This window comes from Indicator indicator, chromosome 5 (genome assembly GCF_027791375.1).
Source record: "Indicator indicator isolate 239-I01 chromosome 5, UM_Iind_1.1, whole genome shotgun sequence".
Lineage (NCBI taxonomy): Eukaryota > Metazoa > Chordata > Aves > Piciformes > Indicatoridae > Indicator > Indicator indicator.
In genome coordinates, this window is record NC_072014.1 from 22,970,377 (window position 1) to 22,996,215 (window position 25,839).

The 25,839-nt window shown below is 35.0% G+C and overlaps 1 protein-coding gene across 7 annotated transcripts in view; it reads right to left on the reverse strand.

The window, feature by feature from the left end:
* Positions 1 to 310: 310 nt before the first annotated feature.
* Positions 311 to 25,839, reverse strand: part of LOC128967321 (sodium channel protein type 2 subunit alpha) — a 52,827-nt gene continuing 27,298 nt past the window's right edge. For all 7 annotated transcript variants that reach the window (XM_054381406.1, XM_054381404.1, XM_054381403.1 and 4 more), the window contains exons 16-26: positions 24,680 to 25,159; positions 13,285 to 13,405; positions 12,786 to 12,940; positions 11,648 to 11,821; positions 9,428 to 9,550; positions 6,016 to 6,297; positions 5,463 to 5,516; positions 4,990 to 5,127; positions 3,753 to 3,857; positions 2,471 to 2,741; positions 311 to 1,506 (exon numbers count right to left, since the gene is read on the reverse strand). In XM_054381406.1, the coding sequence (XP_054237381.1) occupies positions 311 to 1,506; positions 2,471 to 2,741; positions 3,753 to 3,857; positions 4,990 to 5,127; positions 5,463 to 5,516; positions 6,016 to 6,297; positions 9,428 to 9,550; positions 11,648 to 11,821; positions 12,786 to 12,940; positions 13,285 to 13,405; positions 24,680 to 25,159 (3,099 nt within the window). The remainder of the gene's footprint in view (positions 1,507 to 2,470; positions 2,742 to 3,752; positions 3,858 to 4,989; positions 5,128 to 5,462; positions 5,517 to 6,015; positions 6,298 to 9,427; positions 9,551 to 11,647; positions 11,822 to 12,785; positions 12,941 to 13,284; positions 13,406 to 24,679; positions 25,160 to 25,839) is intronic.

Sequence of the window (25,839 nt, forward strand, 5' to 3'; positions counted from 1 at the left end):
GCACCTTTTTGTTTTTTAAACTGGTCTCTACAGTCTGATTGGCCATTTTATCTTCTCTTCAGCAGTGTCAGCTGGTAATAAAAACAACAACCTCCTGTCAAGATGTTACCCTGTTTTACAGAGTTGCAATTTGATGACGAGGGGTCACTGTCTTGATATAGGCACTGACCTTTTATATATATATTTAATTATATATATATTTATATATGTAAAAACTGTCAGTTTGGCATATACCTCCTACAGGAGTCCTGTTGACATAAATACATGCTTTCTCAGGCTGTAAACAGTTTCTCACAAACAGAACTATGTGTTACTTTTTACCTTCCCTGCTGTCTTTACCTTTATCTTCTTTTTCTGATTTGTCTTTTTCATATTTATCCTTGTCTGGCTTTGTTACACTGTCATAAGAAGGTGGGGAGGTTGTGGATGGGGTCATATCTGTTTTTTCTGGAGTAGAGTTCTCATTTAGTTTATCCATAATCATATCTTCTTTCATGGGCAGATCATCCTCATCTTTACCTTTATCCTGATTAAATATACACGAAACTTTTTTGACTTTTTGCCTTAAAAGATGACGTCTGTAAGCACGCTGAATAATGACAGCAGATACCTCCTCCTGTTTTCGTTTCAACGTGGTTGTAATTGGTTCATAGGAGACTTTGGAAGGGTTGGCTGCCATAAATCGATCTTCCATCTGTATTCTGAGAGCATCCATCTCCCCACTTTCCCCCAGAACCCGCTTTGTGAAAGCAAACAAGATGTCAAGGCAGTGAATTCTGTCACCGCTTACCATGGGCAGGTCCATTGCAATAAGCTGGACTTTGTTTGGTTTTGCTATAAGGAGAGGAGGATCTAAAGAAGCTGCAAAGTCTGACAACTTACTGAACTCTATGAATTGTGTTGCATCAGGATCAAACTTCTCCCAGACTTCATAGAACATCTCAAAATCATCCTCACTCAAGGGCTCAGCACTTTCTTCAGTAGCAACACTGAAGTTCTCCAAAATCACAGCAATGTACATGTTCACCACTACCAGAAATGATATGATAATGTAGCTGACAAAGAAGAAAATCCCAACGGAAGGGTTGCCACAGTCACCTTTCACAGAGCTCCCCGGATGATCTTTATGGGGGTCACAGTCTGGCTCCCCACTGTTAAGAATTGGGGCTAGCAAACCATCCCAGCCAGCAGATGTGGTAATCTGGAACAGGCAGATCATGCTGTTGCCAAAAGTTTCAAAGTTGAACATGTCATCAATCCCAACTTCCCTCTTAACATAGGCAAAGTTGGACATGCCAAAAATCGCATAGATAAACATGACCAGGAACAGCAGCAGCCCAATGTTGAACAAAGCAGGAAGAGACATCATCAAGGCAAAAAGCAGAGTGCGGATGCCCTTAGCGCCTTTAATGAGGCGCAGGATTCGACCTATTCTGGCAAGTCGGATGACTCTGAATAGTGTGGGGGACACAAAGTACTTCTCAATCATCTCGGCTAAGAACATACCTGTTGAAAAACAAGTTAAATTAATAAGTGATATTACTACACTGCTAAAGATTTGTCTTACAAACACTGCAGAACTTTAAGAAGAACAGGATATTTGAACAGATTTTAGAAACTGGCCATTCAGATATTTAAATGAAACCTTTACAGTTTGGCATGCTTTGGAAGCCCATAAATCCCAACAGAAATTCTGAGGTAATTTGCAGGATAATGAATAACCACATCACTGACATTTCTGAGTTGTATAGCCATGTATGTAACCAGACATACAAATACACAACATCAGCCTTTTCTTAGGACAAAGTGATAACTAGCATATGTAGACTAGCAAATCCCAGAAGACCAGAAGACTAGTTTTCTGTTTAACTGTAACAAAAATAATCTCAGTTAACCAGAAGACAGGTCATATTTATACGAGTATTAAATTGCCATGCAGTCGAGTTATGGTATTCAAAGAAAACATATATGTTTAAAGAGAACTGCAGCTTTTTAATTACACATGAAATAATGTGACCACAAGATTACTATTAACGACACAGTAATTCCAAACCTAAGCAAACTGTTAATAAAAAGGCTTTTTGGAAGTCACTGAAGAGTAGGAGAATTGACCATTATATTCTGTGTCTCAGAGCAGAAAAATAACTACATTTTGTTTTCATATAAAAATGGCAAAACCAATTTACATATTAAAGAGTTCCGAGGAGTTAAAATGATATAATTTTTACTCAAGTTCTTTCAAGTTTTCTGGTTCGAGGTAAAACAAAGATTAGTGGAGCCATGTATTTATAATTACATCTGCTTTAGCTGTGATTGGCTGCTCACTCTAGCTTAGACAAAAGAACTCCCAGGATCAAAACCAAAGTAGGCTGAAGGTTTTACCTTGCTGTCTGGGGTGCTTGCATGCCAGCCTAACAACAATCCCACACAGATTTTGGATTGCCATTTCATAAAAATGAATTGTTCTTACCTACTATGGAGAGAATCACAACCACAAAATCAAAAATATTCCAGCCTATAGTGAAGTAGTAATGGCGAAGTGAAATCAACTTCAGGACACATTCTCCAGTGAAAAGTACAATAAACACAAGGTTAATCCAATATAGAATGTTTTCCATGTCTTCACTCTGATCATCTGTTTCTACCATCATCGTGACCATATTAAGACAGATGAGTATCATGATACTGATATCAAATGCTTGTTTTGTTACAAAATCAAAGACCATGCCTTGGAATTTGTTCTGAGGAAGAGAAAATAAGATTAATTACAATATGCACTGCATAAAACTTTTTTTTAATAACTAAAAAATATTTAAATCTAGTATGAACAGGATTTCGTGTCTTCCATGAAGTCCTCCATAGGTATAAATTTTCCAGTTTGCACACATAAATACAAATTAAACAGAAACACAACTAGTGTGTTTATAAGTGTTAAAAAGATTATTTTAAAATGTGCATTCTTATGAAGTTGCAAGGGAGACTTTGCCAGCCTGAACCGATTCAATGTAACCTGTTGTAACATGGACTACTAACTGAATTCTTGGCTTGTCAAAATTTGAAAAAAAAAATTAATAGCACTTCATTTGCCAGAAAACTTAAAGCTTTCCAGCCTCGACTTCAGTGATCTTCATGCCAACAAAATAGCTTTAAAAAAAAAATATCTTTGATTTTTCACCCATAGAGAATTTACTGATGGGTGTCCCTGCCACCGAGCCGATTCCACAATCCAAAGTAGATCTGCAGAGCTGGAATTGCTTTCTGTCCCAGCTGAACCCTGCTCTGTAGTGCTAGGGTAGCCTTGGTCATTATATGTGCAGCAGTGGTGTGAGGGGCAAAAGGACTCCTTTTTCAGGCAATGATACAGTAACTAGTGCCTATTTCAGTGCAGTTTCAGAGTCTTTGATGGATGAAATGCCCTGTGCTGTAAGGATTTTGCATATTTTGATAAATACACTGTCACATTTAATTGTTCTAGTCAAATCAGTGTTTTTTAAAAATGCCACATAAGATGTCATGGACATCAGTAGGGAGAAAATGAGGAGGAAAAAAGGGAATGGAAGAGTCTTTCATATTCAGACTACAAAAGAGAAAAAAAATTGGATTTCAGATTAATAAGGCTTTTCTTATATCACTTGATTCAGTGATGTCACTTGATTCAGCTTACAAATTTTACAACCTGATTCAGCCTAAGGCATAATTGAAACAATCCACGTTTTTAATGTAAAAATAACAGAAAATATTTTTATTCTTACTGCTGGTCGAGGTATAGGCTTTTGTGGTTTCTTTGATCCCAGTTTTTTCATTGCGTTGTAGTATTTTTTCTGTTCTTCTGTCATAAAGATGTCTTGACCTCCGAAGTAAACCAAAGAGACAAATCTGGTTACAATCATGTATCTCTATTGCTTACTTATAAATAAAAATATCAAACGGTAATCATCACTCTAATTCACATTCTCATCTGTTGGAAAAGTTAGGGCAGATATAAAAATCCCCTTTTATCAAGATTATTATAAGAAGAATTGTTTTACATATTCCACTCAATGTTTAGGGTTTTTTGGTTGGTTGGTTGGTTGGTTGGTTGGTTGGTTGGTTGGTTGGTTTGGTGTGGTTGGTTGGTGTTTTGAGAGGCTCTTTCATTGTTTGTGGTAGACCTCTGCTTTCACTGGGGAGAGGAAAGATGGAGGGAGAAATGCTTTTTCTTTGTTCTACTTAATTTCATTAGTTATTACAGAGACACAAACTAATAAAATATTTCAATCCACTTCTCTAGTTTTTCCTCTAGAGTAAATTTTGGCAAAATTTCAGAACTGACACATATGATATCAGAGGATAATTAGAAGGTGTGCAGATAGTAATATTTCCCAACCTCCTCCCTTCACTGGGGCAAGACTTAAAGCAGGACATCCTGGAACTTCTATGTGGAATGAGTAGAGAAAAAAAAAAAGGCAATTTCTCTCCATGTCATGTCATTTCAGGACATGAATTCAACAGCACTTCCACCACTCCAATTAACTCTTTTTATTCCCAGATACCTCAGTTAAGTCTTGCAGCTGAAACACCAGTATCTTTTGAGGGAGGTTGACAAAATATGAAGGCTAAGGACTGTACAGTTTAAAGGTAATACAATGATTATTATTAGAGTTTCAAAATCTCCACACTGCTGAGTTCTAAGATATGAAGGTATTTTAGCTAAGAGTTTTACAGCTACATTTAGCTAATTCAGTGATTAGCCTTTTTTTGAGTCTATTATCGTCTCCAGCTCTAACTCCACATCTTTACAAAGATCACATTGGATATTTCACTAACCATGGACAGATACGTTTTCACTTGTTCATCAAACTCCCATCAAGCCAAATGGTAAGCTTTAATAATTTAATGTATTTATTGTAAAATGAAAACATAATAAGTTATGAATAAAGTTATTGTGTGTGGACCAAAAATAAGCAATTTTTTAAATCTTTCTTTTCAGAATAATGATGAAGTACTTATCTTTTTTTTCTGCTGGTTGAAATTGTCTATGATGACACCAATGAAAAGGTTTAAGGTAAAGAATGATCCAAAAATTATAAAGATGACAAAGTAAAGATACATGTACAGGTTATCTTCATACTTCGGCTGATCCAAAACCTGCAAAAAAGGCATAGAAACTAAGCCTTGGTTGAACTGTGAGCACAGAATCAAGTATCTGCTGGATAGAATTTAGGGCTCAGTCACTCTCATCTTTGATTCTTATGGTCCAGTTCCCACATATCTATCCCACTGATCTTCAATCTATGAAGTTACACTATTGACAAAGAACATCGCTGGTCTGTATGAGCATAGAATAAATGTTAAAGACACAATTGTTTTAAATACCTTGTTCTCTCATTTTTAGTGTATATTTCTGAAAGACATTAAAATTAAATTTTTAAATCTTGGAACCGATAGAGTCAAAACAAATGGAGTCAAGGGACTATACTTACATTACGAGAATCCACAGCTGCATACATGATATCCATCCAGCCTTTAAATGTAGCCTATCAACAGAACACTGGTGTTTATCTCATGCTTTTCCAGGAAAATGACTTGTCAAAAAACATTGCTTAAGAGCATCTTTAGTGCTCATCATAAACACAAGCACAGTGAAATATTAATAGGCAACTGTCACCTTCTATTGTGTGTTTTATTTATATATCTGAGAATCACAAGCAAATTCTATTATCTGACTTTATCAGTTATGAGTAATATCTGACATAAAAGTCATTTTCTGTGTGAGTAAAGTAGATATACTTGATATAAATTCAGTGCAGCTAAGGTAAATAAGGTTTGTATTATTTATTTTTTCTCATAGTCAGCATACATTCTTTGTATTATTTCTGTAGAGTCGTGGATTTATCCCACACTTTATAATTTCAAACCAAGAAGTAAGGGACAAAGTTTCTAAATTAAAGAAACAATGAAAAATTACTTTTTACTGCTACAATTAAACAACAGAGATATACAAAGAGAAATAAAAATCAAGCAGTAGTGACTTACCACTTGAAGCAGAGAAAGATAACCAAGGCCTACATTATCAAAGTTAACCTTCACATTCTTCCATCGGGCAGTTTCGTTGTTTTTTATGAGCTCCTCACACTGACTGTAGTTGTTGATTTGGCTAATATCGAATCTCTCATCAGTTGTAGTGTTAACACAGTAGTAGAATTTTCCAGCAAACAGATTTACTCCCATGATACTGAAGATCAGCCAGAATATAAGGCAAACAAGAAGCACATTCATAATGGATGGAATCGCTCCCAAGAGGGCATTCACAACCACCTAGAATAGAAATAAAACCAGAGACAGCATAAGAACACAGTGTGAGACACCAGTATCTAACAAATGCTTCACCAACCTCCACCATCCTCTCTTAAATGTAATACTCTATCTTAATTCTAATATTTGTGTTACACTTTTTGAGCTGTTGAGAGCAACAAGTAAAAAAAGTAGTACAGAGGAAAGACAAAATGTCAACATAGCTGACATCACAGAATCACAGAATGTTAGCGGTTGGAAGGGACCTTGAAAGATCACTGAGTCCAACCCTCCCTCCAGAGCAGGATCACCTAGAGTAGGTCACACAGGAACACATCCATGTGGAAGACTCCACATTATTGACATACAAACAGTACCAAATAGTAGCTTTTATAAACAAACAGGTAAAATGAACTGAAAACAAAATAAAACAGAAAAAAATCAGCATTTACTAATTCTTTTTAGAATATTTACTTCATGTACATCTGCAAAACCACATCCATAATATTTCTAATGGCTGACTGCATCAAACACAATACCGTTTTCCTATTACAAGTAATTGTAAGTCTTCTTGTAAATAAAAGAAAACTCAGGGATATATGCATGTTCATTTGGATGAGTATATATAAAATCAGAAAAGCAGACATGTTCAAACCAGGAAACCTGCTGAGTAGATGAACACAAAAAAGCTGATAGTGTTCAGGCAAGTCGCAAGTGGCAGGTAAGACCTGAAGAAAGACTTAATTCCAAAATGAAAATGAGTTCATGTATGATGATAGTTCATGTATGATAATGAATGATGATTAAAAACATGTCAAAATAAAAATAAAATAGTAAATAAAATAAAATTATGGAGAAAGTAGGTACATTGTGAATGAGAATGGTTTATTTAATGATGGAACTGCTAAATTAGTTAATTCTTTTATTAAGTCTGTTTGTAAGTCTAACAATATAAAACTTAATAATCATAGAGTACTGCTGCCAATTTTGCCCAAAGTACTGAATCAGATCCATAGAACCTAAAGAATATTTTGTTCTAAAAATATAGGGCATTAGATATTACACAGATGACATTATTCAGAATTCATTTAGTTTACATGTAGTTAATCCAGCAGATCCTCTAGCACACTATGGTATTTGTTTCTATTTAAAATACAAATGTGTAGCTCAAGCCTGTAGAATAGTTTGCCATTACTTTTATATCTACATTTAATAGCTTACATAGAAAAAATTATTTGTAAAATCATAATTTTAAAAAATTGTTTTAATTTCAGGGCTCAATTCCTGCCAAAACAATACCTCTTTGGAGTGATGCATGCTTTGGACAATACTTGAGCTCCTATAGGACTTCAGTGAAATTATTGTTATATTAAATTTAGGAACTGGACCAAATGAGATACCTTTCAACGTAAATTACTCTATAACTCTATAAAAGCACAGAATGGTAAAGTCAAAAGCTGCCATGATTCCCCTCTCTCCCCCCCATATGTTAAATCACATGTTGTAATGGGGAAATTAAAAAAAAAATCTAAATAGTTTCTTACTTTAAAAACTCCTCAGCAAAAAAAAAAAAAGGAGTTTTTTAGTGTAAGCAACAAACCTTTTTAGTATAAGTAATAAAAAACTCTATTATAACTCAATAAGCAAAACTGATATAGGATTTTATCATCTATCAGCCAGGCAGAGGATTCCCTGACTAATGGATAAATCTGTTCTGACTGTTTCAACAGCACTGTCTTATGTTGACAGACCTGTACTCTCTGCTTAGTCAATGACATGGCTGTGGAATGCAACGAGGAGTAGTTTGACCTAAAAAATTGAATAGTTCAATAATAATGCTAAATTAGATTAAATTAGAAATCCATGAACTCAATGATGTTAGGTGGAAGTTTGACTGAAATAATGGCAACATCTTTTTTCCTAATTTGGGAATATTTTTCAAATATAGTGATTGTACATACACTGAGGATATTTAAAGTTATGTTAATATCTACTTTTAAATATAAGTAGATTTCTTAAATGTAATAATATCATTCATGAGGAATGACTGTTGAGATATAAAGGGATAGTTAACGAAGTGAAACATTTGTCCTCAAGCTTTCAGTCTCATTACACCCAAGAATTCTGTTCTGCCCTAAAGTTTGTCAGACAGACAAACTAGCCAGAGCTAGAAATATTTACTGTCTCTAATTGTTGACTACAACCCCAAAGAGAAATATTTCTAGACCTTTCATGCCATAGCAGAATACATAAGGTCTTTATCCATTTCAGTGCACTAAAGAAGTCATCTAAACTGCAATTTGTCATCTAAAGTGCAATTTGATTTTGCACTGGAGTGGACTGAAAGCTGGGCAGCTCAGTGTCTCAGCTATGGTAAATGATAGAGTGATAACAAGCAACAGGGGACAGTAACTTCTCAGATATATCCAAATCTGTCAGTAAAAGTTTTTCTGATATGTTTTCAGGCTGCTTAGCACTCTACAAATTATCATAAACATTAAAATCAATATGGAAGGTAGTAAGCAACCAGTTTAAGCCAGAAATTATAAACCAGCTCCATCTTTGATATACTTAAATATAATGCAATAGTTTTAATCTGAAAGAGAGAAGGTATTTTAACATTGACTATTTATTTATTAACATAGGAATTAATTTAAAAACTTTTAGATTCCAACAGAAATTCCCAACTGGCATTTACAGAATAGTAAATCAAAAGATATTTCCTAGACCAGGCCTGATAGTCTAAACTTTTATGCAATGTGCATATGTGTGTGTGTGTATGTGTACACACAGTTTTATGTGGAAGGAAGGTGTATTTTAAAAACTGTTCTGACAGTAGCAGGATTTATTTTTATGGGATAAATTCAGTTTTGCAGTAATGTTGCATAGATCCATGCAGCTGATAAATCCTTTGGCCCTCTAGGAAAATATGAAGTAGGGTGAAAGGCCAAAGAGCCTAAATAAGTGTAAAAACTTGTACAGTAACACATGAATTCATATAAGCAGATGAAGCCTTTTGCTTATATGTTAGTGATAAATGTAAAATACATAGGATGATCGTGTAGCATTTCTGCATGGATTCATTGTTGATTATTCTGCATGCATTGTTGCTGTGTATGCATGCATTATTTCAGATTCTTTCATTTTGTCTTACCCTCATCCCTTCAAATCGCGACAAGGCTCTCAGAGGTCTCAAAGCTCTTAGAGTCCTAAGGGATTTAATCGCACCAAGTTCTGAGTAGCCCAAGGCATTAGCTGTTAAGCTAACCAAAGAGACCTACACAAAAACAGAAATGCGATATGGCTCATTCATCCTTTCAATACATATTGTAGGAGTGATATGTGCCCTGAACTTCTCAAGAAGATTCAAGGCTGGACCTCTTTCTCCAGGAATCCCTCTATAATGAAGAAAGATCTTTAAAGTCAGACAAAGTAGAATAAAAATATATTCTAGGTACCTGTTGATGAAATCATGTTGGAAGAATGGTATAAAAATGCTTTCTATAGTCACATAAACCAGTCAACCCTTGGTGGTATTTAAGGAAAAGTGAAGTCACATGCAAAACCAAAGCTCCCGGAAGCTGGGTGAATTGGAATGGCCAGTTTAGGTCAGGACTTCCCATGTTATCTTCATAACTTGATGAGAACATGAAAGGTCTTAAAAAACACATCCAGACCTGGCCTTTGGTCAAATGTAACTTTCTAGTGTCCAGAAAATCTCATTCAATAGCCAGTGCTACCAGTGCTGCTCAGATTTAATGAGACTAATCAAGACTGATAACCAACTGTTAGACAATGGCAGAAGCTTCACTGTTAGGCATATCCACACTTCATTACATTCCCTGCGACTCCTTTAACCACTTCATCAATTCTGGCTTGCATAACGCTGGGCTGGTCTGCAGGCAGATGAATAAATAAACTAGAATAGCTGTAAAATAAATAATACAATTATCTCTCATCGACAATCCTTAGAAATGTATTTACAGTAAACTATTGGGAAGGAGTGGCCCTAGTAAGGAAAAGCAACAACAAACAACATATCTTCTATTTCCCTTCATTTAATACCCTTCCATTCTTTCATTTCCAAATTAATGATTTTGCTTCGTTATCTCAATGCTCTAACTAAAGATTAAAAAATTGCTTCAGAGATTAATTTCTTCCATTAAAAAAAATTCACCAGGGTAAGGCTACCATGAAAAGTTGACAAAAGTGACTAAACCACAGATTATCAAATAAGAATTAAATGTTTGTTGTAAAATACAGTAAACAAATAATGGCATTGTAAAGTATTGTCAGTGGTGTCTCTATAAAGCTCTAGTGGTCATGTTAATTTACATATCTGATGATTGAGCCAATTAATCAGTTTTAAGAAGGATGAAGACTCAACCATGAAATACCAAGCATGTATATAATCATGTTTCATCTTAGGATCTGCAATGCCAGTATGGATTTAAAAGTTATAATGTTTTCTAAGCTTTGTATAGTCAAGACCTCATGGTCTATCATATCATTGTAGTTTTACAGAGATACATAGCAGTTTCTGTAGAATTCGACTGCTTTTCAGAATGAGTGATCGAGAGATTCAAGACACTTTCTTACCTTGCATTTCATGGGAATTGCATACGTGAATTGAGAGATGCCCTATTAGCACAGACAGATGTAGTCAGGCTATTGAAGATGGAAGGGAAATTAATCTCTGCTTTATGGTTAAAGATCTGTAGACTTCCATTTACACTACCCAGTAATGTGCATACATTGTTGACCATGTAGACTTGAAATTACAATGCACTTCTCACTCGGTTTTCCTCAGAAAATGTGTATCTGCTCCTTTGTGGCGCAGCCTTTTGAAAATCATTTGAGAACTCATTCTATGGGAGCTCATCTACAGTTCTTCAAGCACCTCTTGAGGGTCACCCATGTGATGCAGTGAAAAGTGCAAGGGTACTGAATAGTACAATGGAATTGAGAGTTCCTAGTAGTATTTTCCTTTCAAATTACACAGAGCAAGTGATAGGACCCTTAGAGTAATTAACCAGAATGTTAGAAACATTCTGAAGAAATTGCTTTGAAAAGTTTAAATACCATGTAAAGTAAAAACTGAAGAGGATGAAAAGCATCCTTTCTATATCATGAAAAAAATAATCGTATACATCATCATTTCAATAAACCATTACAACTTCATATATCAACCAAACATTTTTTAGAGTAAGAGGTATATCTAAATATTTTTCTTTTCTGAACAGAACTATAAACCATACCACAGCAACAGTTTTAAAATAAAAGTTTCCACTGAATAGAACAGAAAGTTTATCCTGAAAACATAACATTCTGATTTTTGGAGCCTATCATACAGGACATGAAAAGGAATACATACATCAACAATCAGGAAGTCCAGCCAGCACCACGCATTAGTGAAATAGGTTTGAAAGCCATAAGCCACCCATTTTAAAAGCATTTCCAGAATGAAGATATACGTAAATACTTTGTCAGCATATTCCAGCATGGTCTTGATAGTTTTACGTTGCTCTATGTATATATCTTCAAATGCCTGTGAAAAATATTTTTGGGGATATAATTAAATGTCCTCACAATTTGCAGTGTGGCATATAGTAGCTAAAACAGAATTTGAATTGGAAAGATAGGTTATAATAAGGTATATACCTGTCCCTCAAGCACAACTTCTGCTTTCAGACCATAACGTAGTCTTTTCATAAAGCTGGGTCCAAACACAGTATTCAGCTTTCAGCTGAGCTGAACAGTGATCCACAAAACTTACTGTAATAACATCCTCCAAATCTCATTTTAATTTGTTTCCATGGACAGCAATGGTTTAGTGACACATGGAATTCTTTGCAGTAGCTACAAATTTATATCAACATTTTATGAGGGATTTAAAAATGATGCTGTGATACAGAATTTTTGAGGAACAAATAACTGAAGACAAACTATACACACTAACCCATCAAACAATCCTGAGCAGAGATTAATAACAATATTTTCAAAAGAAAACATCTGCACTGACAATGAATCACTGTGCACTGAGCCAAGTGTAGCAAGTACACTGTATTTTGACCCTGCTATGAGGAACTCATTATTTCAGTACTTACTCAGCGCACCTTATTTAACATCAGTCTGGTAAAATACCTGATGGAACCAGATTGGCACTTCACATATCAGTTTGACAATTCAAGTTGCTGTTGATAAGCTCCTGGCTCAGCTGTGGTTTATTGTAAATGTGTGTAAAACAAAGCTATTACCATCAATACAAAGTCATGTGGACACCAGTCTGATACAACTGATTTATTTCCATTACCACTATGTTTTGAACTTGCCAAACAATCCATCTCATAGCCTGTGAGCAAACTTTTACAACATGTGCCAAATACTTTTTGATATATGTTGACATTAGAACATTTATGAATTAAATTCTGATAGGTTACCTGCAGCTATACAATTAACTGTAATTCTAAATGCTTGATGCTTAAAATACAATAGTTCCACACTGAATTTACCAGAGCACCGCTGCTGAGAAGAATCATGAAGACAATGAAGGTCTCAAACCAGTTGTGTTCAACAATCTTATAGCAGGTTTTCCTAAGATTCCACCAGATTTTCCCTTTCCCGTCTTCTACACTGACTTGACAGCATTTAAATCTTCGCACACAGCCTAAGTGTGACAATAAATTTTGAGAAGTCAGAATAAAGTAAACATTTATTAGGAATTACAACATAAGTCATTTGGCTTATTTCTATGCTACTGTAATATACTATTTGAGGATTTTTTTTCCACTTATTTGAAGTTAAAGCTTGATAACTCCTGTAATACCTTCCAAAGACAGAGAGACCCTGAAAACAGTGTATTTATGACAGTACCACTGAAAGAGTTACTAATTCAAACAGAAAATACAAGTAGAAACATAAAGCTGCTTTTTGATTTTGAATAAAAATGGAATCCACCCCAAATCAACAGAATTAGGTCCAATCACCTTGAATATATTGTGCTTCTCCTACCTTCTGTAAAACAAGCCTCTGGCTCGAGAGATTCTTCAGGTTCTGCTTCTGGCTGTTCCCCTTCTTGAGGTAGTCCAATATCAACTGTACTGCCTTCTGATGAACTGGATGCATTTAATTTCTGTGAATGAAACCCCACGTAGTTATATTTTTCTTTTTTTTTTTGTTAATTTTGTGTAAAAGTTCATGTTTGAAATGCATACCAAAATACTCTGCACGTATTCCATGCTCTGACATGGAAATAATTTCTTTTCTACAATCTATAATGCCAAATTGCTCTACCACAGGTGAGGTCACAAGATTAGAAACTACATCATGTGCATTTTCCCTATTGAAAATATGTTAATATTTTCATACAAGGAATTGCTGAAATTATTCGACTGTCATTCTGAGCCACACATGAGAATTCTGAAATGAAATTTCAGTGAGGTGCTTTCCACAATTCATACTGTTTATTTATCCAAATCATGTGGCTGCATTTTAGATTACACTTCTGATAGCATGAGTTAATACAAATAATTTTCCAACATCATGACCAAACCAACAGCAAGCTGCACAGATATATTTTCATGTCTCAAATAAATGTTATTCTATCAAGTCTGTAAAATATAAAAAGTTTATATTCAAACTTTTCATTATCATTGACATGAAAACACATATTATGAGTTGTATAGGATAGTTTAAATCTCTTTATTTCCAAAAGAGCAGCACATTACTTTAAGAGCAGCAGCTGATATTTTGCATTCTCACTTGCCAATGCATTTTCTGAATTTCTTGCACATTTTGAAACTACTTATTACTTTGATACAGTACACATATATGTCCAGTGACTGTAAAATCCCCCCCAAAAAAATTTTTTTAGACTAAAGTAAAAACAAAGGCTTTTGAAAAATACTGTCATAAAACTATATTGCACCAATGAATCATGCTCATAATATAGTTCAAATTGTCACAATTATTCTTTCATACCATCCCATTCTGTTGGCAACAGACAAATATGAGTACTATAATAAGTAAAAAGCAGTTTGATAATGGCATTCTATGACTCTTCTAATGTTATCACTATGTGGAGTATAACATCAGTAAAATGGCTGCATTGATAAGTAGCTAATTTTATAAAGGGAATGATGTAAGCAGATTTAGAATACAGTCTATAGGGAAAAGTCTTAGACATGGTCCATGGTAACATTGAAACTGGATCTTTGTTGACACTTAAAACTTAAGTTAGAGGCATTATTCCTTTAAAACATAGTTGAGAAGCTCCAAGTTCTATACTTCTTTTTCTTGTAAAGAAAAAGTAAAGTGTTAGTATGTGAATAAAGTACCATAAAACTTTAATGAAATTTTACATTGCAGACAATCTTAACTATGTTCTTCAAACAAAAAAGATTAACTCCTTTCTCCCTCATTCGTATTTCATCAAATCACACTGACAAAATATTGTCTTGTGATTTAGACATAGTCTTAACTTTGATTTTTGTATACTGTGGTACACTATAGCCCACATTTTAGAGGAAGATCAAACACATGGACACATTCATTGCAGGGTGTATTAGGCACATAAAGTCAGTGATACTGGCACACCCATTTGCTTTATGTTTCTTAGAAAATCCCAGCTTAAATACTCATGCCTCAGTTTTAGCATCTATGAGGTTATGTCCAATGTATTGATGCACACTTTTCTGCAGGTTATTATTTACACATTTCCCATTACAACATATTTGGATTATAACTAATGCATGGCAGTTTGGCCATTGTGGAATACTGCCTCTAAAACAGAGAAACAGGAAAGTATGGGATAAATACTGTGGTCTTTAAGTAAGGACCACAGCATTTAAACATCAGTGGAAGTCAATCCACAGTGGAAGTTTGAGAAAAAGCCAGACATACCATAAAAACAAAGTACATTAATATATATATATATATGGTGTTAAAAATTAACATTTCACAATACCATACAGTAAATAATTTTTAAACTGAGATATGACTTTGCATTATGTAGAGTTTTCTTAAAACGTTGCTTGCATCATTCCGATCTGGACAGCATTTCTAGCAGAATGCTGTAGTAGTAGCAGAGCAAACAAAAATTATGAACTGGTTAAACCATAAGTTTGAAAGACCTACGGCCCATTCTTTTACAGGAAAATGAAGAGTTCAGTAACTCAGATATTATGCAGTTAATCAGCACATGTTAATTTTAAGAAGGGGTAATAAATTCCTATTACTGACATTGAGTAAGACTAACAGTTAACTCAGTATGGAAGATTAGAGATATCCACTGTAAGGAGAGAGCAAAAACATCAGATAGAAAAGGCAGAAAATGATAAGTAGAACTGTCAATTATGAGGAACATCAGAAAGCAATTTTTATTTATGGGGGTTAGTTTGTGTGATGAGTTATATCTTACAAGTCTCTTCTCTCTGAATATCTGGTATGCTTTTAAAGAGCTGTAATAATAATAACAGGAGCTAAGCTAAACAGAAAATTCCTAAATTGCATTAACAGCAGCTGATACTTGAAACACAATTAAATGCCTTATCCCACTGAGAATTCAGTTACTTTTCTGTTTTTGATGTAACAGAGTATTTCCTTAGCATGCTGTTCTATTATACCTAAATTTAGCACCAACTTGATCAGTATATGAAGAAGCATATTATAAAAATTATCCAATAAATTCAATCTATAATAATTCAGCATCATTTGGGAAAGAAAAAACTTAAAAAGTTTCAAGAGAAATAATTCTTTTTTTGTTTCTTTAATACTGAATTTATTGTATGGCATTCTGTAAAATATCTATAGAAGTTAGAATGCATTACACACAGCTAGGAAGTTTATATGATAGAACATCTTAAAATTCTACCAAATCACTTAATTTAGGATGCTAGGAAAGCTTTTCAGTAATAATTGCATATTTCTGCTCTAGGATAAAGCAATGAAGCCAGAAACATTGCACAGATTTCTTTGTATTCAATGCAAGATCACCTGGGAATGGACCATATTATTACTGATTATCTTTTCCCCTATCCTTTAATATATAGGAAGATGTTTTCTACCGTATTTTCTGGTGTGCCAGTGGTCACACATATGGAATCCAGCTGGATAGCTGGACTACCTCTAATGGCAAACCATGATATGTTAGTTATGTAGCATATGATCCAGTTCTTTTCTTAAGCATATCTCAAAGTTACCTTTGTACCTGATAAATTCTTCTCTGCTCACCAGCATTACAAAAATTGGATTTAGGCAATGCTATACACTTAACATTTATACAGCCTTTTAAAAAAAAATGAACCTGTAGAAACCGGATAATCATCAAACCCAAACATTATCTTTGATATAATATTAAGTTGCTTAAAAGCCTTTTTTATACTATGTTTCTAAAGTATTTAGTTACCCAGCTTATAAGAGATTTATCAGGGATAAGTATTAGATGGTCCTTGAGAGTTAAAATGGTAGATTTTTTTTTTTTAATAGTATGCTAAGGAAATTATTCTCTGATAACTCGACTTTTCAAAACCTCAGAACGCATACTCTCCATCTTGTTTTCACAGAGGACAGTAAGGGGAAGAAAGTACTCACATGGATGTAAAGTAGCAGTGTGCTGATTATCATAGAGATATATGTATCTTTTACAGCACATGTATCAACAGCTTTGCCAGTCATGCTTTAGTCAGCAATACAGAACAGTATGAGACATAGATTTTAGTTTAGCTTTCAAGATAGAAACTGAAAGTGGAAAGCAGCTTGCCTGTCAGAGCGGCATTGCAAAAAGCAGCAGCCAAGATTAGGTCAGGAAGTATTTTAAGTTGTTACTTTCTGAACCTTGACAATATCTCATAGATTCATACAATTCTGCTTCACTTACAGCCAGGCCACTATGAGCTTCTAACATTTCTTTCTTTGTTTTAAAGATGATTATCTAAGAGTGGCTAAATAGCTTATAGTTTAACATCTTTGACAACACTTTAAATTTCATGATTGGCTAGGATGCCACTAACAGCTGCTGAAATAGTAATTTAAGGGATTGAAGGAGCAAAGAGCTGAACAAACAAGCAGGAAGATGGCACCAAGAGAAACCACCATTTTGGGTTTACTTTTAGTTTCCTCCCAAATACCTGTGAAAATGTTGAATAATGGGAAATTATATTGGTTTTATTTTCTCAGTTCTGCGTGGATGTGAATATGACAATGAGATGTTCAGTGATATGAATAGTAATATTATGTCCAAACTTGTCCAGTTATTTTCAGACCAGCTATATCACCCATAAAATCAATGAATTGGTAAGAATTGTATCTCCACTGGTGCAATTAAGTGGAATTTGGATGTTACTTTTTCTAGTGCTTATAACAGTCAGGCATACTAGCTCTATCAAATAAAAAAACCCAGTGCGTTGTAAATCAAATCAAAACAATTCTTGGTGATTACTCTTTGCAAATACTGCAAGAAGCAGGATTCCTAAATTATAGCCCACTGTACTTTGTTGCTATTCATAATACCATTGATCTTCTTTGATTTATGAGCATTTCATAAATGACAATATTTGCAAGAATGTTAGATGGAAGTAAAAGCATCATAAGTTGTAGTGGAAATGGTTGAGAAAGTACTCCTACTGAGAGCTACTTAAAAATTTTTGATTCACACAAGCAATAGTAAAAGGATATTTCTCAAACAGAGCAAGGAACTGCTGTTTGTACAGATTAAGTGAATGCCAATTGACTCTAATATTAACAACTTAATATCACCCGCTATGAATCACAATATGCCAATACAATGTGACTAATTCACAAACAATCCAAAGCTTAAATTCTTCAGAGAATCAAAGGATTTTTGAATAATAAAAATTTTAAAATAAAAATTATTTATCACATAAATTATTGCTTACAAAATATAAGAGAAAAACCTATGCATTAAGTATATTTTAACTCCACTGATTTGCCAGACTGAAAGCAGCATCCTGTAACTAGGATGTTGTAAATATTATGGCAATGTTTAATAAGTGAGATGTAAATCACACTGAAGCTGGGCACCATTTGGTCCATAATCAGTAGCTCGTTTACTAGAGTACTGAACATTATTTATTACTAGTAAGATAATAATAAGTTAAAATTTCTTAGGGCAGATAATTTTAGATGTTTAGGGAGGTAATCAATTTGTGAGCATAAATTAAAGATCTATGGTAAGACTGAATTGGGCCAGATCTTGCTATCAGTTTTCTCTTTGCACCTCTACACTTGTAAGTGTGGGTGTAAGTAAGAGCAGAACTGTTCTCTGAATTTTTGACCAGCCAAATACCAGTTTTGTATTAGCTTTTTTTAACTAAATGATAGCCACATGCTTTGACTATGGAAATTAAGTTAATTTCATGCTTAATGGTGCTTCAAGTACTGCATATTAACCTCCAAAATAATGAAATGTTTATACAAGTGCTGAAGAAAAGCATTTCCAAGAAAAAAATACATGAAAAATACAAATGTGTCTATCATGACTTTGCAAGTTACCTCCATGGTAAGCTACATTTCAATAGTATGAAAGTTTTCCAAAACAGCTGGCAGCTTTTCATTATCAACACAATTTACAGATGGACTTATATAAACTTCTTATGAGAAACATAGCTTATGTGCTACATATTCCAACTTCCTTTGAAAGGAAAGAAAACCCTTCAAAACCAGAATCCCGAAAACTTTACCATCAAGATTGGGAAAGGTACATAGCATGCACTGCAAAATACTATTAAAGTATTACAGAAAGTATAGCATCTGAACCACAGAAATGTTGGAGCTGCCAATCTTGCCTGACCATGCTGTGATGCGAGTCCCATGACCCAGCAGAGAGCAGCTGTGCATGTTTGTACTTTATTGCAATGAATGGGACAGGATCATAGCCACAGAGCATGCAGGGCAGTCAATATCCATTAAAAAGTGATTATATAATATATACATATAGATGTATAACTTGCTTAGGTAACCTGTGTAAAATTGGTGACACGATGCTCTGCCTCGCTAAAAGGCACCAGAGCTGACTGCTTGACTGATCCAGCTTGGTTCTACTCCTGTGAGAAGTAAGAATGGGTAGGAAATGAAGTTCAGAACACAGCACCTTTGCTTGCTTGTACTGAATACTGCTAAAGTAAAATACACATTATTAAGGTGCCTGCAACAGTACTAGGAGATCCCATATTTTTCAAGACATTAAAAAATACCTTATAACTTGGTAGATCTTGGTTGAATTACTAGTCTAGATGTTACATTTAGCATAAAAATCTAATTATTACACAGCTATACACGCACAACATAATTTTCTATAAAAACCATTCCCACAGTACTTAAGGATCTAAAAAGGAAAAATTATTTGTATAGTTTCTGTGCTGGACAACAATAATGAAGCTGAGGTCACAGACTTTTACATATAGGAGGACAGACTCAGCACAGAGGCCCCATATTTGTTAAAGGCCCTACTTCCATAGGAAATGTTATTTATGGTTTGTTCACTAATTCCCTTATTACATTGTATTCCTCTACTACCATTCTCATGGACACAATGCTCTCATCATTAATTCTATTTTAGGTTTCCGGCAATTTTGAAACGAATACCTTGAAAATGCACACCTACTAGTATGTACCATTGTATGTATGGTTTCTGGAAAGGCATAGTCTAGTTAACATTTCCATCAAAATAGTGGAAATTCACCAAACATTAATACACTTAGTTAAAACTCACTAATAAATTATAATCACTCCATAGAAATTCAGCTTATTGTGCTATACCACAGTGAAAATATGAATAGATAGAAAAAACCCAAAAGCACAAAGACACACACTCATTAGTACCTGCCTGTCTTGTGCACAGCGTTGTCATAGCACATGGATCATAGAATTGTTTCAGTTAGAAAAGACCTTTAAGCTCATTGAATCCAACAATTACCCAACTCTACCAAGTCTGATGATAAACCATGTCCCTTAGCACTTCATCTATGAGCTTTTTAAATGCATATAGAGATGGTGATTAAACTACCTCCCATCGGGAGTCTGGTCCAGCATTTGATAACCCTTTCAGTAAAGACGTTTCTCCAACCTAAACCTCCCCGGCACAACTCGAGGCCATTTCCTCTCCTTCTTTCACTTGTTTATAAAGAGACCAGCACCCACCTCCCTACAACCTCCTTTCAGACAGTTGTAGAGAGCAATGAGGTCTCCCCTCAGCCCCTTTTAACTCCAGACTAAACAACCTCCTGTTCCCTCAGCTGCCTCTCATAATACTTGTTCTCCAGACCTTTCATCAGCTTTGTTCCTCTTCTCTGGACCCACTGCAGCACCTCAATATATTTCTTGTAGTAAGTGCCTCAAAACTGAACACAGTACTCAAGTGTGGCCTCACCAGTGCACAGAGGCACAATCAATTCCATGTCCTACTGGTTACACTATTTCTGAAAGAAGCCAGGTTTTCTTGGTGACTTGAGAACATTACTGGCTCATATTCAACTGTCTGTCGATCAATATCCCAAGGTCTTTCTCTACTGGGCAGATTTCCAGCCACTCTTCCCCAAGCCTGTTGCATTGCATAGGGTTGCTGTGACCCAGGTGCAGGACTCAGCACTTGGCCTCAGCTCATCGATCCAGCTTCTCTTCCAGCTTAGTGTCATCTGCAAACATCAGAGTGCACTCAATCCACTTGAACAGATCACTGGCAAAGATATTAAAGAGAAGTGGCCCCAGTACGGAGCCCTGGAGAACACCACTAGTGATCAGCTACCAACCAGATTTAACTCCATTCACCACCACTCCTGGGGCCCAGCCATCTAGCTACTTTTTTATCCAGCAAAGCATCTATCCATCCAAGCCATGAGCAGCCAGTTTCTCCAGGAGGATGCCTAATCTGCCTTTCATTTGGGATACTGCTAATTGAATATGGTTTGTTGGCAATTTCTAATTTTAGTTCTTTTAATTTGTGGTATAAGCAATGGAGTGACTGGCAAATCAACATTTGGTATCAGCAGAATCATATAAATGGGAAAACATGAGAGGGCAGAAACACAATGCATATTACATTGTATGTATGACAAGAAAGAGGAAGCCTTCAAGAAAAAGCCATTTTTAGTCACTTTCTAAATTAAAAAGATACTTTCTGTTGTTATGGAGAATTTTCATGACAAGAGAGTTGGTCCTGTGACTAAAAAGCTCCTCTATATCAACAGCCATAGTGGATAAAAATCACCTAGTGAAAAATAGGAAATGGAATTAGGATTTAAAAATGCATTTTTGTGATTAAAGCACTTTTGAAATTTAGGTACTTAAATAAAAAATATGTTCACAGTGTCTTTGCTTAACTGCTGTGTCTCTCTTGAAGACACCTGAAATTTGCAAACAATTCCCTTCAATTTTTGACCTTCAACTTCTGCAAAAGTAAGACATTTTTGTCCCAAATATGCTCAGAAGACTTTCAGGCTTCACCAGTCAAAACTGCTTGGCACTAATTCATTTCTGACTGAATATGCATTTCTTTGCTTTATCATCTGATCAGTTTGCAGCTCCTGAAGCATGATTAACACACGTATCTACATGATTAAGTGCCTCAAAGAATGCAGTGAGGACACTGGCTTCTTTTAAATACTGTAAGTGAAGGAGAAAGCCTTTCTTTTATGGTGGAAGCTTAATTACCAGAGCTCACCTCTCAAATGTGGGACAATGTGCTGTAAAAATTTCCCTTATAGGAATTCAAACCAGTACTTTTGTCACCCTGTAGAATAACCCAGTTGGGGTCCTTGCTTTGGGAAAAGCAAAGATTTGGCTAATGAAGACAGTCAGCAGTCATACCATCCTGTTACATAATGAAGAAACAGATGCATCATTGTCACTGTGATCATACTCAGTCCTGCCATCCACCAGCCTATAGGTTTGAGTAAGGTACATCTCTTCTACTGACGTAATGCTCTTGAGCAGTAAACAGAGACTGAGTGGGCAACAAAGAAGCAAAAGGGAGAATGTTGGTGATCAGGGAATTCATGTGGGAAATTCAGGTTTCAGTCCTTCATTTAAGGTAGTTTCTACATTTGAGCCACTGATTATTGACTGTTAAAAGATTATAAGCAGATTTTGTAGTGGGGAAAGATTTTGTTCTCAGAAAAGATATCCTAATTATTAGGCACTACCAAAAGTCATGTACGTTCTTCCTAACATTGTTTGGTGGATCAGAAATTCTTTTCTGAACAAGCATTGTAGCTTCAGTATAGGAAATGGAGTACAGAACAGTCCTGTGATTACGCTTTTAAAAACAGACTTCAGTAGCTAATTAATCTAATAATCATTAATGAAAATACTTAAATTACTTCTCAGTCATTTTAATGGCTTATGTCATTTAAATCAGTAAAATCCTATTACACTTCCAAATTACTTTTTACAGAGGAGTTGCCAATTAAAAATTACCAGATCTATAATCTATCTTGATAAAGCTTCAGGTAATATGCACATGATTTCATAATTTTTAAAAAAGAGCAAGCTCAGCAAAAAGTATCTAGGACATTTAAAAACATATTTTACTACCACTATGAGTAGTGGTAGTATCAGAATCAGTAACATTATCAGAATTAATGTGCTATGGGTGGGAGCACAAAACAAGAAAGAAGAAGGTTTCCTGAGTGCATACTCTTAATTGCACTGGAACTTCACAGTCAGCATCTCAGACTGTATATGTATCAGAAGATTTTCTTTTAGTGCCATTCAAACAACAGTACCATCTGAAGCATCATTGCCAGTTATACCTGCAGAATAACAGCATTTTTGAAAAATGACAGGTTTAGGTTGACAGAACCCTTGAAACTGCTAAAAATACTATACTCACTTTACAGACAACATAGAATGACAGATGAGTATTTATTACTCCACCGAGATAGCAATAAATATTTTGGGATGAAGAAATCCAAAGTATTCTGTTTGCTAGTACTGAACTTTAAATTAAGACACTTTATTCCCAAACATGCAGTACATCCTCTAGCTATCACTACCTGCTAAGCAGAGAAAAAAGCTGAAAGTGGGTTTCCACCAGATTAGCAATACAAGTTGCCACTCCTTTGGCAGCAGTAAGTTTTGAAACAGTCAGCAGTGGGACAATAGAGGAAGGACAGAAACAATGCACTGGTCCTATGTGGTACAAAACCAGAAGAGAAATAACCAAATGTATACTTTGAGACTAAGAAACTTTCAAATAATCACCGTCTTTGTTATGCAGAACATTTAAGGGATAAGCTACGAAACTTCTGCTTTGTTCTACACCCAAGTCATGGTTTAGATGAGTAAGAGAAATAGTAATACAAACAATCTGAAAAAAATTTAGCAATACAATAAAAATCTTTATGAGAAGAAATGAGAAATTAGGACTATGTGTGATGCAGTCTGTACAAAAAGGGATCTCAGGGTGAGAATCACTAGAATTGTAGTCATATATCTTACCCTTGGAAATCACTTATGGAAAGCTCTATGTTAGTTTATGCTTACACTGTAGCATGCAGTCTGTTCAAAACTACCCATGATAATGCTGAATAGACTAGCATCAATACTAAGCACAGCACAGACTTACTACACTTGAAGTGGCATGCCTCCACCATGTACAGTTGTGCAGGACAGAGCATAGGGTTAACATAGCTTTGGCATCCACTCTAACTCACTATATGCTAGCTCAGATTTGTCCATTTGACACCACATTGTGCCAGAAAGAGGCACATTTTATTACAGTCATAGTAGGTAACAAAGTCAAGTATCTTAAAGCTTTGAAAATGACAATGGATCACTGTATGAACAGATCTTCTAGTGAGATACAAAACTTAGTAACTGTTTTACCAAAAAGCCATTACTTCACTTCTTCAGTGGTTCTGCTGCTCTCAGATGGAGTCTTATTAGTGATACGAAATCATTTAGTGATGTTGGTCCAGTATTCAAATGTACTTACGATGTATCTAGATGGTTTTTGACTAGACAAAAAGGTTAAAAGCACCAGAATGAATTTGACAAGAGGCACTCCAGAAAGCAGACATAATGTATATAAACTGCACTGATGAAGTAAGCATGGAGAAATCTGCACAACTCCCACATGTTTTTAAGATTTTTGGTATTCAGGGATATGAAAGTGGTTCATTTTCTTGTTAACGATTTCATTAAATAAAATAGAAAAAAAGTATTAATTTTCTCAAAAACTGTCTTATACATTTTGATTATTACTGTAAATGCAATATTCTTTTATCATCTCATTCAAAACCCACAACCTTACATCAGTTTACCTTCAATATCATTAGAAGTCTGTATATGCTGTTATACAGGAATTAAATAGAAATTTGAATTCAACACTAGTAACCTTGGGAAAAAAAAGAAAAGCATCAGAGCATTTTAGATACAGAAATAGACTTACCTCCTTGCTTTCTTCCAGGTCTGACTCACTGCTGAACTCCTCTGTATTTAAATTTTCAAAATCTGATTCCCCGACAGCAATTGGCACTGTTACAGTGAGACTTGGGTTGTTTATGAATGACATGTAATCACTTTCATCAACAACATATTTTTCCACGCTGCTGCCTATGCCACTGGTAGTTCCATTCCCTTCCTTAAGATAGGTAAGGTTTTTACCTATTTCTACTATTGTGTGGTTGGAAATACAGCTGTCTTTTTTGTTATTTAGGTCTTCAAGAGGTTTGATTTCATCTAAAACTTTCTGCTTTCTAACAAAAGCTTTTTGGACGAATTCACGCACTTTCCTCTTCACATAATCTATTCCCTTCTGAATCCTTGCCACAGCAATCTGTAGATTGTTCATTTCATTATCATCGTCTGTAGCAGCAAGATTGTCTGAACTAAATGAGCTCAGCAGCAAGGCCAAAAAAAGGTTAAGTACCTAAAAGACAGTAAGAAGAAAATTTACTAGATCTCTTCTTTTTAACTCATAAAAGTAATTCCATTATGGGTTGTTCAATATGGCATAATTTTTATTTCCCTGTTAGCACTTTAATACAACATGCCTCCCTGCTATTCTTTCTAGTCCATAATCCCTGTCTCAAATTATGCCCCCCAAAAATTAGCTTAAATTGACTAATATAGATGAAAATCTGAGCTGTTCCTTCACTTTCTCCTCCCACACTGGAAGTAGTACAGGTCTGGTCCTCAAAACAGAGAATGACATAAGGAGGCAGGATACAACATGATGTAGTAATTCATGCAAGCTACATCTGCTGTGGTGTTCACAGGCAAAGGCAATGTAGGCAGATTCCAGTCTTTTACAATTCAGCAGACCATAGTTTCAGTGTTTCTAAATCAGAACATAATAAACTTATGTATTTGCCAATAATATATCAGTCTATTTTTGTTTTGTGTAGGAAAATTAGCTAAGAGAGAAAAAGTCCACTAATGTGATACACCTCAGCTTTAAGAACTCTTTTTCATGCAAGAGGAATTTGGACTACATGTAATTATGACAGACTATGGGCCGATTGAAACCAATTAAAAATCATATTTAAATTATATTTGTCAATTCTTCCTGTTTAAACTTGCATAATATTTTTGAAGGTGTATGACAGG